This window comes from Monopterus albus, unplaced genomic scaffold (genome assembly GCF_001952655.1).
Source record: "Monopterus albus unplaced genomic scaffold, M_albus_1.0 scaffold159.1, whole genome shotgun sequence".
Lineage (NCBI taxonomy): Eukaryota > Metazoa > Chordata > Actinopteri > Synbranchiformes > Synbranchidae > Monopterus > Monopterus albus.
The window spans coordinates 107,816-121,990 of record NW_018128039.1 but is presented as its reverse complement, the minus strand read 5'-3'; the positions used below and the strand labels follow the sequence as shown (position 1 = coordinate 121,990).

Sequence of the window (14,175 nt, the reverse complement as noted above, 5' to 3'; positions counted from 1 at the left end):
GTCAGTGGCGGTGGATGCCTAGCAGCTGGTCTGGACCAAGAATAAAGCAAGTACAAAACCACCCATAAAGCATAATTTTGTCTTTTATAAGGTGATAATTGTTAAATGCTGTCAGCACAGCTTGCTGCACTGTCCCCAAGAACCAAAAAATAAACAAACTAATACATGAGTCACTTCTATGGATGCAACTGTCCAGCAAAACCACAGCAACCCAACCCAAAAACAGAAAGTCTCTGCAGTCAGAATCAAAAAGCTGGCATCCACTGCCTGTTAACAGAGTCAAACTGTCTGTGTCTGTTCACATGTCAGTATCCTGATATACAGGTGCGTGTGCAGGTGTCCTACCTAGGGGAGATGTCACAGCCCTGCTGCATGAAGGCCCCGAGTGAGAACCACAGAGAATTAAAGATCCCAAAGTCATTGGTGTATTCTGGAGTCTCTTTTTCTTTCTGTTGGTTCTGGTTCTGGCCCTGAGCCTGGGAGTACCCTGAGAAAAACACACAACAATATACAGTGGTGTGAAAAAGTGTTTGCCCCCTTACTGATTTCTTATCTTTTTGCATGTTGTCACACTGTAATGTTTCAGATCGTCAAACAAATTTATATATTAGTCAAAGATAACACAAGTAAACACATCATGCAGTTTTTAAATGAAGGTTTTTATTATTAAGGGAAAACAAAATCCAAAACTATATAGCCCTGTGTGAACAAGTGTTTGCCCCCCTGTCAAAACACTGGTTTATCGCACCTGAGTTCAATTTCTATAGCCACACCCAGGCCTGATTACTGCCACACCTGTTCGCAATCAAGAAATCACTTAAATAGGACCTGCCTGACAAAGTGAAGTAGACCAAAAGATCATCAAAAGCTAGACATCATGCCGAGATCCAAAGAAATTCAAAAACAAATGAGAAAGAGAATAATGAAGCTCTATCAGTCCGGAAAAGGTTATAAAGCCATTTCTAAAGCTTTGGGACTGCAGCAAACCACAGTGAGAGCCATTATCCACAAATGGCGAAAACATGGAACAGTGGAGAACCTTCCCAGGAGTGGCCGGCCAACCAAAATTACCCCAAGAGCGCAGCGACAACTCATCCAAGAGGTCACAAAAGACCCCACAACAACATCCAAAGAACTGCAGGCCTCACTTGCCTCAGTTAAGGTGAGTGTTCATGACTCCACCATAAGAAAGAGACTGGGCAAAAATGGTTTGCATGGCAGAGTTCCAAGACGAAAACCACTGCTGAGCAAAAAGAACATAAAGGCTCGTCTCAGTTTTGCCAGAAAACATCTTGATGATCCCCAAGACTTTTGGGATAATACTCTGTGGACAGACGAGACAAAAGTTGAACTTTTTGGAAGGTGTGTGTCCCATTATGTGTGGCGTAAAAGTAACACCGCATTTCAGAAAAAGAACATCATACCAACAGTAAAATATGGTGGTGGTAGTGTGATGGTCTGGGGCTGTTTTGCTGCTTCAGGCCCTGGAAGACTTGCTGTGATAAATGGAACCATGAATTCTGCTGTGTACCAAAATATCCTGAAGGAGAATGTCCGGCCATCCGTTTGTGACCTCAAGCTGAAGCGAACTTGGGTTCTGCAGCAGGACAATGATCCAAAGCACACCAGCAAGTCCACTTCTGAATGGCTGAAGAAAAACAAAATGAAGACTTTGGAGTGGCCTAGTCAAATAAACCAGAGTTAAGTTATGTTTTGACAGGGGGGGGAAACACTTATTCACACAGGGCTTTGTAGTTTTGGATTTTGTTTTCCCTTAATAATAAAAACCTTCATTTAAAAACTGCATGATGTGTTTACTTGTGTTATCTTTGACTAATATATAAATTTGTTTGACGATCTGAAACATTACAGTGTGACAAACATGCAAAAAGATAAGAAATCAGTAAGGGGGCAAACACTTTTTCACACCACTGTATAAACCAAGCTGCCCTATGATAGTGGAAACTGTCAAATCAAACCACAACCCAAGCGACAAATGAAAATAAACCAGATAAAAAGGAGGTTTCAATCCTCAGTGATGAGGACGATGATGATATACCCGGAGAGTGAATGAGTTCAGAAGAAGAAGCCGGCAAAGTTCGTCGAGAGGTAGAGGAGGGCAGAGTTTCATCTTCGTGTTCAGAGCCCTCTCCCTGCCATTCATAAGGACTGAAACGGCTCACCTGACAGCAAATAAGGACACAAGGAGAGAGGAAGATACTTGGTTTAGTTTTCCTTGTAAAAAGTGAACACAAGACACTGCGTGTCTCCAGTGGTGGAAGAAGTAATGTGGGCTCGTATTCATTCGTGTCTCAGAGTACGAAATCACTCCTAACTGGCCAGAAATCCTCAGAATAACACATTTTTGGTACTACTTTTAGAAGCACAAACATTTTATCCGCATTCCTAACTCAGGCAACCACTCCTATCTCCACCTAAATGTTGTAGAGCTCCAGAGGAGTCCTAACTGGTCAGGAGCTGCCACGAGGCGGATGTCAGACAGAGATGTTTAGATTTTGTGGGAGGCGAGATACTCACATTTCATGACGCTAAGCTTGTTTGGACCTTTTATGACAGACCTTTATCAGAATTCTGGGGCTCAATCAAAAAGAACACCACCTGCTGTCCCCACAGAATCAAGGTTTGTTGTAAATTTGTTGGAGTCATCAATGGCACATGAATTTAAATTGTGGCCCTGAGCTCCAACGAGAACACATTTGTGAATTGCATTGACACTTCATTAACACGAGTGCAAAGTACATGATCCTTGAGTTGGTGGCCAAATGTTCCTGATCTACACACACAACTCAATGGTGAGAGTATATATGGAAGGTCATGGTGTTATGGCCTGTGGTGTAATTATAAACAACAATACACGCACACTTAATATAAATACACAGTGCAGTCCCCCTCCCGCTCACCAGGAACAGCACCACACTGACTCCGATGTAGGCGAAGACGATGCACATCCAGATCTCGTAGGCCAGCGGGTCGAGGAAGGAGAAGACACCTGGTTTGGATTTGGTGGGTTTCTTGATCATGATGGAGATTCCCAGAGACATGAAGGGTTTGGTGAAGTCAATCACCTGCTCACGAACCAGAGTGATGGTGAGCGGGGCAACCGCCATGTCGGCTTTCTGCAGGAGGGCAGACAGAACAGCTGTTCAGATACAACGCATCATGCAGCCACTATCTACACCGCTTATTCCTGAATAAGGGGTGGGGGCTGGAGCCAATCCCAGCCCACACTGGGCGAGAGGCGGGGTCCACCCTGGACAGGTTGCCAGTCTGTCACAGGGCTGACATGTAGACAAACAACTACACACACTCACACTCACTCCTATGTGCGATTTAGAGACACCAGTCAACCTAAGCTGCACAGGGAGAACAAGCAGACTCCACACAGAAAGGTATATTTTCTTCCCAAACCAAGATACTTACCATTTATTTTTGTACTATCTCTGTAAATAAAGAAGTTCAACTTGAACTACTGTAGCTGTTCTCAGCTGCTTTATCACATCTAAGGACAAGAACTTTGTCAAACATCTGCACCAACCTGCTGGTCACTGGACTTACCCCGTACACCAGTTCTCCCACCATGCCGTTCCACATCTTTGTGTCAAGGTCTCTGGCGCCGTACTTGCCGTCAGCCACCAGCTCAAGCCGGTAGGAGAAACCGACATGTTTAGCGATCTCTGAGGCCAGTTCAGCACAGTAGCCTTCATACTTGTCATTTCCAACAAACTGCTCATGGTTCTTCTTCAGCATCATGTAGGGAGCTTCCTGCACAGAGACATATGGAGACAGATGATGTGGACACTTAGATGTTCTGGGTTTGAAAGGGCAGCTCTGTTACTGCCAGATAACTTTAGTTTATACCTTACCCAACTATTTGATCAGATTATTTTTCTTGTTTGACTTTGATTTGTCTTCTTTATTTGGTGAGACACCTCAATAAACCTACCAGGAGGGGTTTTTTTTTTATTTCACCAACACAGTCACAACTAACTAATGAACAACTCACAGATACACTAAGCCTATTTCCTGTCCTGCTAGTGGTAGGGTTTGGCTCCAGCAGCCATTTCTATCTTGGATCAGGTTCCTCACTGGCAAAATGCCTGGATTTTTTAAACTCAAATGCTGACTGATCTTTCATTGAACCCTTTATCCCTGTCAAAAATAATAGGAAACCTTTGGAGACTGATTTCAAACTAACAGTTCCCCATCAGGGCCTCCAGTATTTAGAGATGGTAGATGGTGAAAATGTGTGGTAAAAAGTAGGCTACAGATGTTCATTAGATGTATCAGACACATTTAATTAACATCATATTTTATGCTGCTCATCCTGGTTTCCAGGTGTTGTCAACAGGTTGTCAACTGTAGTGTTTCTGGCTGCTCTGACAGCACAGGGCCATTACCAATCTGTTACTGATAACCTTAGGTACTTTGAAGTTACCAAAGATAAATCTAATTAGAACTGATAGGAGCTTTGCATTCAAAAAAAGCGCCAGCAGTACATAACCCTAGTTATGGTAACACTGTTCTGGACTGTGATCCTGAGTCCTTCATTCACCTTATTCCAAAGCTGAAATACAGGGGTTGTGTTAAGGCCTGAGGTGGTTTCTATTCTGGATCTACTGCACTTGTGTGTGTGGGTGTGTGTGTGTTAGCTTGTTATTTTGTCAGTGTGTATGTTTATATGTATGAGTGTGTCACTACGTGTGTGCATTTATGCATTTTTTAGTAATTGTTTTCCTCATATGCTCATTAAAGCAGCGTTGTAGGTTTAGCATACAGGTATGTCCCAGCTAAAAAAAAAACTGAATAAAACCAGAGGCTGGGTGTTGTGACGGTTCCCTAGTCTTACCAATATGGTGGTGACAATGTAGGTTTTATTCAGCAGGCCGTAGAAGTCCTCCAGCACCGGCCTGTAGACTGCTGTGCTCACGTAGCCTTGCTTCTGGTTCCAGTAGCCGATCTGAACACACATACGACTCATCAGCCTCTGTTCACCGTCTCAGCTGTAATCTGACTTTTTTTCAAACAGGTTTCTGTCAGAAGAATTTCCCCTGTCTGTCATTTCATCATTTGTTTGACTTTTTTCACAATAGAAAGCTTAGAAAAACAACACTGATAACAGTTTGTCAGAACATTAAACCCACCATGCTTAGACATTGTAAAGGGGGGACATAATGTGATGTTTATTAGCATTAAAACCCAAGTTGGCCAGATGTAAATACATAGAACAGCAGGCCGCCTCTGTGCTGTTCCTTCAAACGCTGATGTTTTTAATCTGTCACTGGACTAATTTGCCTGACTGTCATGGTTCTTCAGATGTAGTGTTTCTAATAGTGGTTGTTTCTTACTTGTCCCAACAGAAATCACAACGGTGCAAAACAAAACACGTCACTGCATCAAGGGCTTTGACCAAATAAGGCTGGTAGAAAAAAGACTGAAGCCCGCACACTGACAAAATAATCCCACAAAAATACTTTTTATCTTGGCCTTTTTGTCTCCATCAGGTATTTTAGGCTTGTATCTTACCTTACAAAAACATTTCAACCTGCTTTGCATATTTACAACATTATGTATAGAAACTACACACTTGGAAATAACCAGTAGTACGACAAATCCTGGCACAAATATATTTTCCAGTTGGTAAAATGCCACCTTATTCACCAACAATTACAAGTCTGGCTTCTACTCCCCCACTCCAGCCTTTAAAATGTTCCATTTGAAGCCTGGAACTCTGTGTGGCATATCTTAAATAACTATGCAGCTTATTACAATGATAAGTCAAACTATAATGCTGTGGTGTCTGATGGGAGTTCAACAGAAAGCTAAGAGTCTGCAGGTTTTTGCACCAGACAAGCACTGCAGCAGCTGATTTTCCTGATTATCACACCTTTATTCAGAGAAGAGGGAGCTAATTATTGAAATAAGCTGATGCAGTGAAAACCTGCCAACTCCCGACTCTGTAGAGTGCGACTCCCCACCAAACTTCTGCTCGATTTTAACCCATTTAACAACAAAAAAGGAAAGGAGCAGCAGCACCTTCCTGGGTCCGAGGTGGCTGAGCTCCATCACAGTCAGGGTGTAGTTGGTGCGATGGCCTCGCTCATCAAACTGAACATGACCTGTCAGCCCCTCCAGGCGCACCTGCAAGCACGCACACACACACACACACACACACACACACACACACACACACACACACACACTGTATATACAGACCACTGTGGTGTGCATCTGTGTCATCATGCAGTATTAGAGCCAGTGTTTAGTAATCCTGATATGGAGGTTGGTTCCAGGCGATTAACAGTGGTGAAGGAAGCATTAAGGTCCTTTACCTAAGTAAAAGTACTAATACCACACCAAAAGTACTCTGTTACAAGCATGGATGGATCAGTGAGCAGGCCCAGGGACCCAGGACCAGACCGTCTGTATGAGTCTGCTAATATTTTTGTTGGAAAGTCAATCAAACAACTACAAATAGAGACACAGGGCAAGTAAAAGAAGAAAAAGGGAAATGATCAATTACCAAAAAGAGACAAATCGACCGCAAAGAGACACAGAATGACCTCAAAGGAAAACAAAGGAAATCTGTGGCTGTGTACCTGCTGCAGGGCTCTTTGTATGTCAATGCCCTGTCCCCAGGGAGCAGGGGGGTTGGCCAGACACTCCCCCGCGTTGCCACGGCGAGAGATGTCTATCCGTTGCCGCCGAAGGTTCTGGAAAGCTGTCGCCATGACATTGACGCCATCGTAGGTCAGAGCACCTGTGTACTGAGGATAATAGAGAGGTGCAGCGGTGTTATCTTATAATCCTTAAGATTTCCATAAAACCCTGTTTTTCAAACTGTTTAGGCAGGAGACATGAAATCTGTTTACACTCTGTCTTTAACCCTTGTTGGGTAAAATTATTAACAAGGCATACTTTAAGGTTGATTCTAATATTTTATGAATTAAAAACTTAATTAGTAGAAGATTAACATTATGCTTGTTGACTAGTCAACCTGTGTGTTTACTCAAGGGAGACTGATTCACTAAAACACTGAATCACATTAGATTTACAGCTTTAGCAAAGAGGGTCCACAGTTGTTTTATGATCACCACCTGGCTGATGGGATGGGGGAGCGAGAGTTTATTGGGGAGTAGGAACACAGATTAGATCTGAAAGCCAGGAAGAAGACAACTTCAAAAGACAGGGCCATATACAGACACACACAGGCAAGATAGTTTAAGTAGCCAAATGGAAAGCCATGTTTTATAGAGTGTAGTTAGTTAGTTGGAAACAAAGCAACAAGTGAGTGTAGGAATTTAGACAGAGTAGGATTTTCTCTCTCTTTAGGAAGCTGCTTTTCTCATTGGAGCAGAAAGGACGCAGGAGGAGGACGGATGGATAGATGGACCAATAGAACAGCACGAGAGGACCGGACCAGTTTACAAGGGCACATTTGAAATTGTATAAAAACAACTGAATGGAGGAGGACAGCGTTCCTTCTCATCTTGAAGACAGGTTGAACGGTTTTGCTGTTGAGGTCAGGGCTTCAGATAGAGATGGAACCCAGAGCTCTGTAAATTGCTTTATTCGATGGTCTGTTTAGTTATGATAATAAATGTTTGAAAATTGATATTTGATTCTGATTATTCTTCATGAAAGAACACGCTGCACCCTTAAGGCATTAATTATGAGGAAAATGGTCCTTGTTATTGTTATTCAGAATTGTGCTAAAATTGAAGCCTTTTTTGTTTATTTTACAAAACCCAGTTTTAATTAAAAGTTGACTGCCCATACACGTGGACACCAAACAACAAGTAAAAAGGGCCACAGCTGACGGAAATATCATGTTTTAGGTTACGGTCTATATTTAAAATGGACAGAAGATATTAAAGAGCCAACAGAGAGGAAAAACTCAGATATTAACAGCTGTGATTAAATGCCTGTGAAAACAGCACAGTAAGCAGGAGAACACACCCGCTGCTGATGAACAAAACTAATCACTGTGTTGTCACTGTACGGAAGGCAGAACACAGTCAGCTTTTGTAGGCATGCGTAAAGTTGGAATTTTATGCAGTTCTGGGTTATCCTGTATGACCACTGTTAATATCTTGTTCTCTTTAATTATAGGCTAACTTAAATCATCTCTGACTAAATACAACAGATAAAACAGCAGGTTACACAAACAAGAAGAGTCCTCTGCTGCATGACGTCCACATGCTGTATGTATGTAATGTGGTCTGAGTGGTATCAGCCTCAGTGTTTGCTATTCACGTTCCTACTGCTGGATCAGAGCTGGATTAAGTTAAGTTAATGCTAACACAACATTTCTAGTGTTACTGAAGAAATTATCTAATTTTCACAGGGAATGCTTGTTCAGATCCCAGTTCTGGAGGCCTATGGGAAAACAGATGTGAGGTGCATCACTACTGACGACAGCTTTTTCCCTCTCTCTCTCTCATTACTGAGATCGGACCACAGCTCAAGTTAGTAAATGGGGTGGGCAAAAAATTAGAAACACCTCAACAGGGAACACAGGACCAGTGAAACAAACATGACATATAGTTTCAATTACAGCCTTGAATCAATGAAATGACCACACCAGTAGAGACCAGCAGATGGTTGTGGTTTGTACCTTGAGCCTTCTGCGGGCCAGTTTGAGGTCTTTGCTGTCAAAGTCCAGCCACTCCTGGTTGATCCTCTCCACATCTGGATCAGAGTGGTTCACCAGCTGAAAGCCTGTCACGTTTGCTGCCAGCTTCTGGAAGTCTGTGATGTTCAGGTCTAAGAAGCCCTGACACACACACACACACACAGAGCGACAGGTATCAGCGACTTAACATTCTGTATTCGTGTTTGTCTGGTTCCTTCCAGTAAACAGACACACTCACCAGATTGGCCAAGATGTAGTGGTAGTTCTTCAAGTTTCTCCCCTGAGTAGCAATCTGAGCGAGACAGAGGGAGTCAGCATAAATGAGATGCTAATTACATTTTCCTGATGTTTCTAATGATGATAAAAAGCATCCATTAGACTCATACAGTATGTGTGTGTTTCTGTGAGTGTGTGTGTCCTCTCAAACAACTGCTAATTGGAAGACGCGGTCCCTCTTTGAGGCATTAATTGCACATCTTTACCATCAGAAAAAAAACGGAATAAGAGAGCGAAAGAGAGGAAGAGAGTCTGCTCAGATTTATAAGAGTCAACTGACACATGACAGGAAAGGGAGAGGAGAAAGAAGAGGAAGGAAGACAAAAAGAAAAGGAGAAGATGGAGGACAGTAGGAGTGAAGTTATACAGTGGCGGTAGAGAAACAGCTGTAGAGAGGAGGAGGAGGAAGCAGGTGTTGGCTCCCTCTGCTCCCTCTCCTTACCCCTGGAGGAGGGATGGGGAGAAGGCTGTCTGAACAGTCCTCCTCCACCACCTCTATACCACTTCCTCCTCTCCTTCTGTTGTTTGGGTTCAAGTAGAGATTCACAGATACCACCCTCTAGTACTCATAAAAGGTGCCCGATACTTCACACTAGTGAACCTCATACCGGTTGAGCAGGCAGTTATGAACAAACCGCAGGTTCAGCATTACAATAACAAGTAGAGGTTTTCTAAGTTCACAAGTTTTTTTTTATTACAATCTCATTGAAGTTGGTCTTTATTGTGCTCCTCTTTTTTCCTAGTTCATTGTCATGTCTCCAGATTTCCAAAAGCAGTAAATCCTATCCACCATGTTTAACTCCACATACAAAGCTCCACCTGATCCTTCAGTCACATCCAGCTGAGCTAAACGAGCCAAAAGATGACAAACTGAACACCACCTGATAAGCTCAGCCAGGCCACATGACCCTAAATGGAAAGTAAGTTCAGCTGAAGCCAGCAGCTTCATTTAACGGATCCAAAGCACCAACTGATAATTCCGTCTGTCCCCTCAAAGCGGAAGGGGAGCTTTTCCCGAATGACGGCTGGTTTCTGGCCAGAGCTCATACTGAGCAGCTTTTGGCTTCATCAAAAATCTTTGCCTTCTGTACTCTCTACCCCCCAACCCACCACCACTGCAGAAACACATCCCTGAACCCATCAACGTCATCTCCCTCTGTCCTTCACTCAATTATAAGTGAAGCTGAATCAAAGTCTTCTATTAAAATCAAGTAGTGTGAACACAGCTGCAGCTGAAGAGCAGCGACGTTAGCAGCTCGTCCTTCTGCTCTCAAGACAGCAGAACCAACAAAAACACAGACAAATCACTCAGATTCCGACTGTTTAGATTAGTAAAAGTACAAATACCTCACTGTAAATATACTCCAGTACAGAGAGTCGTCATTTAGTGAAAGTGTTATACAAGTATATAATCATCATAAAGAAAATGTACTTCAGGTCTTAAAGGTAAAAGTACTCCATGCAGTAGAATGTGCCTGATGACTGGTATATTATTATATGACATTATTGACACATTAATGTTGAGGTGTTGTTGAAGTTTTAACTATTCTGTTCCTAATCCACTTGTTGGTTGGTCTGACATATGGCATCACAATTACCCACAGCTGTGAGGTAGCTGTGGGTAAAGCAGTCGTCTCCGAACTAGAGGGTTAGAGCCATCAGTGTGAGATGGCGCCGCAGATGGCTGCCTCAAACAAATTCCTTTTGTTTACCATACTTGGCCAAATAAAGATGATTATCCTTATTATCCTTATCCTTAGCCCCCACGGTGACTCCTTGAAATGAATTTGCTGACCTTATTTGGGTGATTGATGAAGAATCAGGGCACGAGAGTTTCCCAGTCCAAGAAATGTATTTAACGGGCTCAGGTGAGATTTGCACATACTAAAGCATAAGGATATGATTCAATTTTCACAAAGGATCGGTGGCTTGTCTTGTGCTTATGGTGGCCAGAGAAATTCCTGGCATTTACACTCTAACTTCAGCCTAACCTTATCTTTAATGGTGTGTCTAAGCTTGTATAGCAGCTTATACCAAAGATAAAATGCAGGCTTTGAGGCCCCATGGGACTCTGTAAAGCCTAGATGACCAGTCACGTATGCAACATATTCCACACTGTGTGTCTTGTATATAAGTAAATCAAATTAAAATAGCTTTGTCTGTGAATACAACAAAGGCTGGAAAAAGTGGCCTTTACAGGAGGTCCATTTTCATACTTCTAACATGCTACACAACATTGAGCGGTGTTAAAACAAAGAAAATGTTGCTCTGTATTGTAACGTCTCAGTGGCTTGATCACTGTATCAGTAAGGCATGCTGACATAGATTCTATTGAGATCGATCATGATCAATTATATACCTGTGAGTATAGTCTAAGTTCCTACTTATGTCAACTCTCCTTAAATTAACCTTCCTAAAAGAAACAATTGTACATCTCCTTGACATTAACAAAGCAAAAATAAGTTTCCAAACCACAAAAGTAGTCCCTTCTATAACATAAATATGAGTGATATTTAACAAGTAAAAACATTAAACAATTTGTTTGATGCGAACCTGATGGTGTATTGTGGTGTTTTCTTTGCGTTTTATGTCTGGTCTTAATTTGTAATTTCATTTAAAGTAAAGAACAAAGGCGATCTCTACACTTGACAAGTGAGACAACAGATCAGTATCACTTATTCATTATTCTCTGTTTCCAGTACAAGCGTATTCTTGCCGTTTCAAGATCTGTTGACAATGCACAATCCAGATAAGTAAAAGTCAACATGGCCGTCATACTGGCAGCAGGAAAAGTTACAAGGAATTTGCTGATGATTTAAAAAACATGTTTTGGATGGGAAACACAACACTAGGAGATTGTACCCTGATAGTATAACTTTCCAGTTTTCAGTGTAAAATATTTGAAATAAATATTCTTTTCTGTAAATTTACAGTAAATTGCTGATTACTAGTTGCATTACGTTCACAGCAAACTGTGCAATTTTTACAATAAATTATTATTGTAAAATGACAGCTTTATACTGTGCCTTTACAGTAAGCTGAACTATCAGTTCACCTTCTGTGATTTAAGAGTATGCTGCTGTAGAATTACTGTACTGAGCTTTGATTTCATAGTAAAATCACAATCCGTGTGATTTCGCAGTGCAATAACAGCATGTACTGTATAACAGCATGGCTGTGGGCATAGTAGTGTTGGGCTGTCTGAACTGTAATATATTAACAGCTACCACTGGGTGGATTGGCATGAAATTGTTTACAGAAATTTTTGACACCGTCTCTAGTGCCACCATGAAGCTGACATTTGTGTTTTGAGTGAAATGTCTTGACACTTATATGGATAAACTGCAGTGCACTTGATACAGACAGTGATGCCTTAATTTATTGTCCTCATCTGATATAAATTGTCTTTTGTTTAATACTTTGTTTTATAACTGATGCCTTTGAAATTAATGCCATTACATGGATTTGTGTGTTTAGTGCTAATGCTAACATGCATCATACAGTGGCACTAAGATTGTAAACATGGCAAACTAATGATATACAGTATTCATGAGCCCTATGCAATTTAGATAGTGAGCAGGCCGTCTACCTCTGCTTGTCGGACATAACAAGTGCTCTTGGGGGCTAAGGTTAGGGTTAACTCTCACTACTTGCTACATGTCTTGCCCATGCTGTGCTATAAATAGCAAAGCAGCATCTGCAATTAGAACACCACCAGTGTAAACTAAACATGAACAGAACAGCAGAGTTAAGTAATTATATTTGTAATACAAAGATGAATTAGTATTTTATTTTGCATTCTCAGAAGTTTGGTCTTGACCATATAAAGAGTTTATGTATAGTGTTGATCATGATGATCACTTGATCAAACAAATGGCAATGAAGTGGACAGACCCCAGTGATAGGCAAGAATAGTAGAGAAATACAAACTGTCTACTTTTTAACAGCAAAACAAGACTTATTCAGAGTGGTTTAGGTGAAAATGGAGTTTAACTCTGATTTCGGGGAAAGTCATGTTTTCACCTAACCTGCTTTAACCTGCAGGTTTTTAAATGGTTTTGAATGTTACTACGGTGGCCTGTTAGCTTACACCACATTTGACTGACAGATTGCGATTTTGAATGTAAACATGCAGAAAGTTGAGCTCTGCAGCATTCAGAGCTGTGACGTCATCAGCGACATGGCTTTAATGTTCGTGACGTCACCAGGTCTCGCGCAGCAGCTCACCTCAAAACTGCAGCTTCACAGGCAATCAGACAACTTCTGAACTTCAGTAGAGGTACCACGCTAGTGAGTTAGAGAGTTAATACTCGATAAACACACGTTAAACAACATCTATTCTGTGAAATATTTCGGTATTCACGTAAAAAGCGATTCTTCCAGTAAAAAATGGCAAGTTCTAGTGACAGACCCCAAAACTGTAGAAACAACAGACAAACAGCTCCCAAGAACAAGAACATGAACTGCGAAGCCTTTCATGAGGAAATCGGGAGGCTCCAGGGGACGCTGAGCAGGGGCAGAGAGAGTTTTAACTACGAACAGAACTGGAGGATCCAACTTAGCCAAGAGCTAAGCCAGACAAAGGAACAGCTGGCTTACCAGAAAGCCAAGACTGAATCCTTTATCAACAAGGAGAAAGAAACTAGAAAGGAGCTTGAGAGGCTGAGGCAGTACAGTGACTCAGAAGCTCTCAGCGCCTCAAACATTGCCTCTCAGGTGGGCAATGACATCAGGAGGAAGAAGAAGAAAGATCTTCAGAGAGATTACGAGGAGCTGAAAGTGGCATACGCCATAAGCCAGGACAGGTTTACGGGTGAGCTCAACACGGAGAGGAACAAGATCAGCGCTCTCCAAGAAGAACTGGAGAAGCTCAGAGCTTCACACCATGAGCTCAGCGTGAAAAATCAAAAGGATGCCCTCGCTCTCAAACAACAGGTGGAAAGTCTTCACAGTGAGCATGAGACGGAAAACAAGTCTCACGGCGACACTGTGGAGCTGATCGACACCCTGAAGGCGGAGAACAACGCTCTAAAGGTGGCGAAAGAAACCCTTCAGCATGAGCTAGATACTGAAAAGCTGACTCATGCAGCAAGAATGGACCAAGATCTCCAGCTGATCAACACCCTGAAAGTGGAGAAAGACGCTCTAAAGGCGGAGAAAGACTCCCTTCAGCGTGAGCTAGAGACTGAAAAGCTCACTCATGCAGCAAGGGTGGACCAAGATCTCCAGCTGATCAACACCCTGAA

General features: G+C 42.2%; 1 protein-coding gene across 12 annotated transcripts in view; it reads right to left on the bottom strand.

The window, feature by feature from the left end:
• Nucleotides 1-14,175, bottom strand: part of LOC109968709 (glutamate receptor 1-like) — an 80,085-nt gene that overhangs the window by 23,008 nt on the left and 42,902 nt on the right. For all 12 annotated transcript variants that reach the window (XR_002276160.1, XR_002276161.1, XR_002276159.1 and 9 more), the window contains exons 5-13: nucleotides 8,892-8,945; nucleotides 8,636-8,794; nucleotides 6,618-6,785; nucleotides 6,055-6,159; nucleotides 4,868-4,978; nucleotides 3,577-3,783; nucleotides 2,922-3,137; nucleotides 2,060-2,183; nucleotides 346-487 (exon numbers count right to left, since the gene is read on the bottom strand). Coding sequence is in view for 8 of the 12 variants with exons in the window: in XM_020615187.1 (XP_020470843.1) it covers nucleotides 346-487; nucleotides 2,060-2,183; nucleotides 2,922-3,137; nucleotides 3,577-3,783; nucleotides 4,868-4,978; nucleotides 6,055-6,159; nucleotides 6,618-6,785; nucleotides 8,636-8,794; nucleotides 8,892-8,945 (1,286 nt within the window). In the remaining 4 variants the exon portion in view is untranslated. The remainder of the gene's footprint in view (nucleotides 1-345; nucleotides 488-2,059; nucleotides 2,184-2,921; nucleotides 3,138-3,576; nucleotides 3,784-4,867; nucleotides 4,979-6,054; nucleotides 6,160-6,617; nucleotides 6,786-8,635; nucleotides 8,795-8,891; nucleotides 8,946-14,175) is intronic.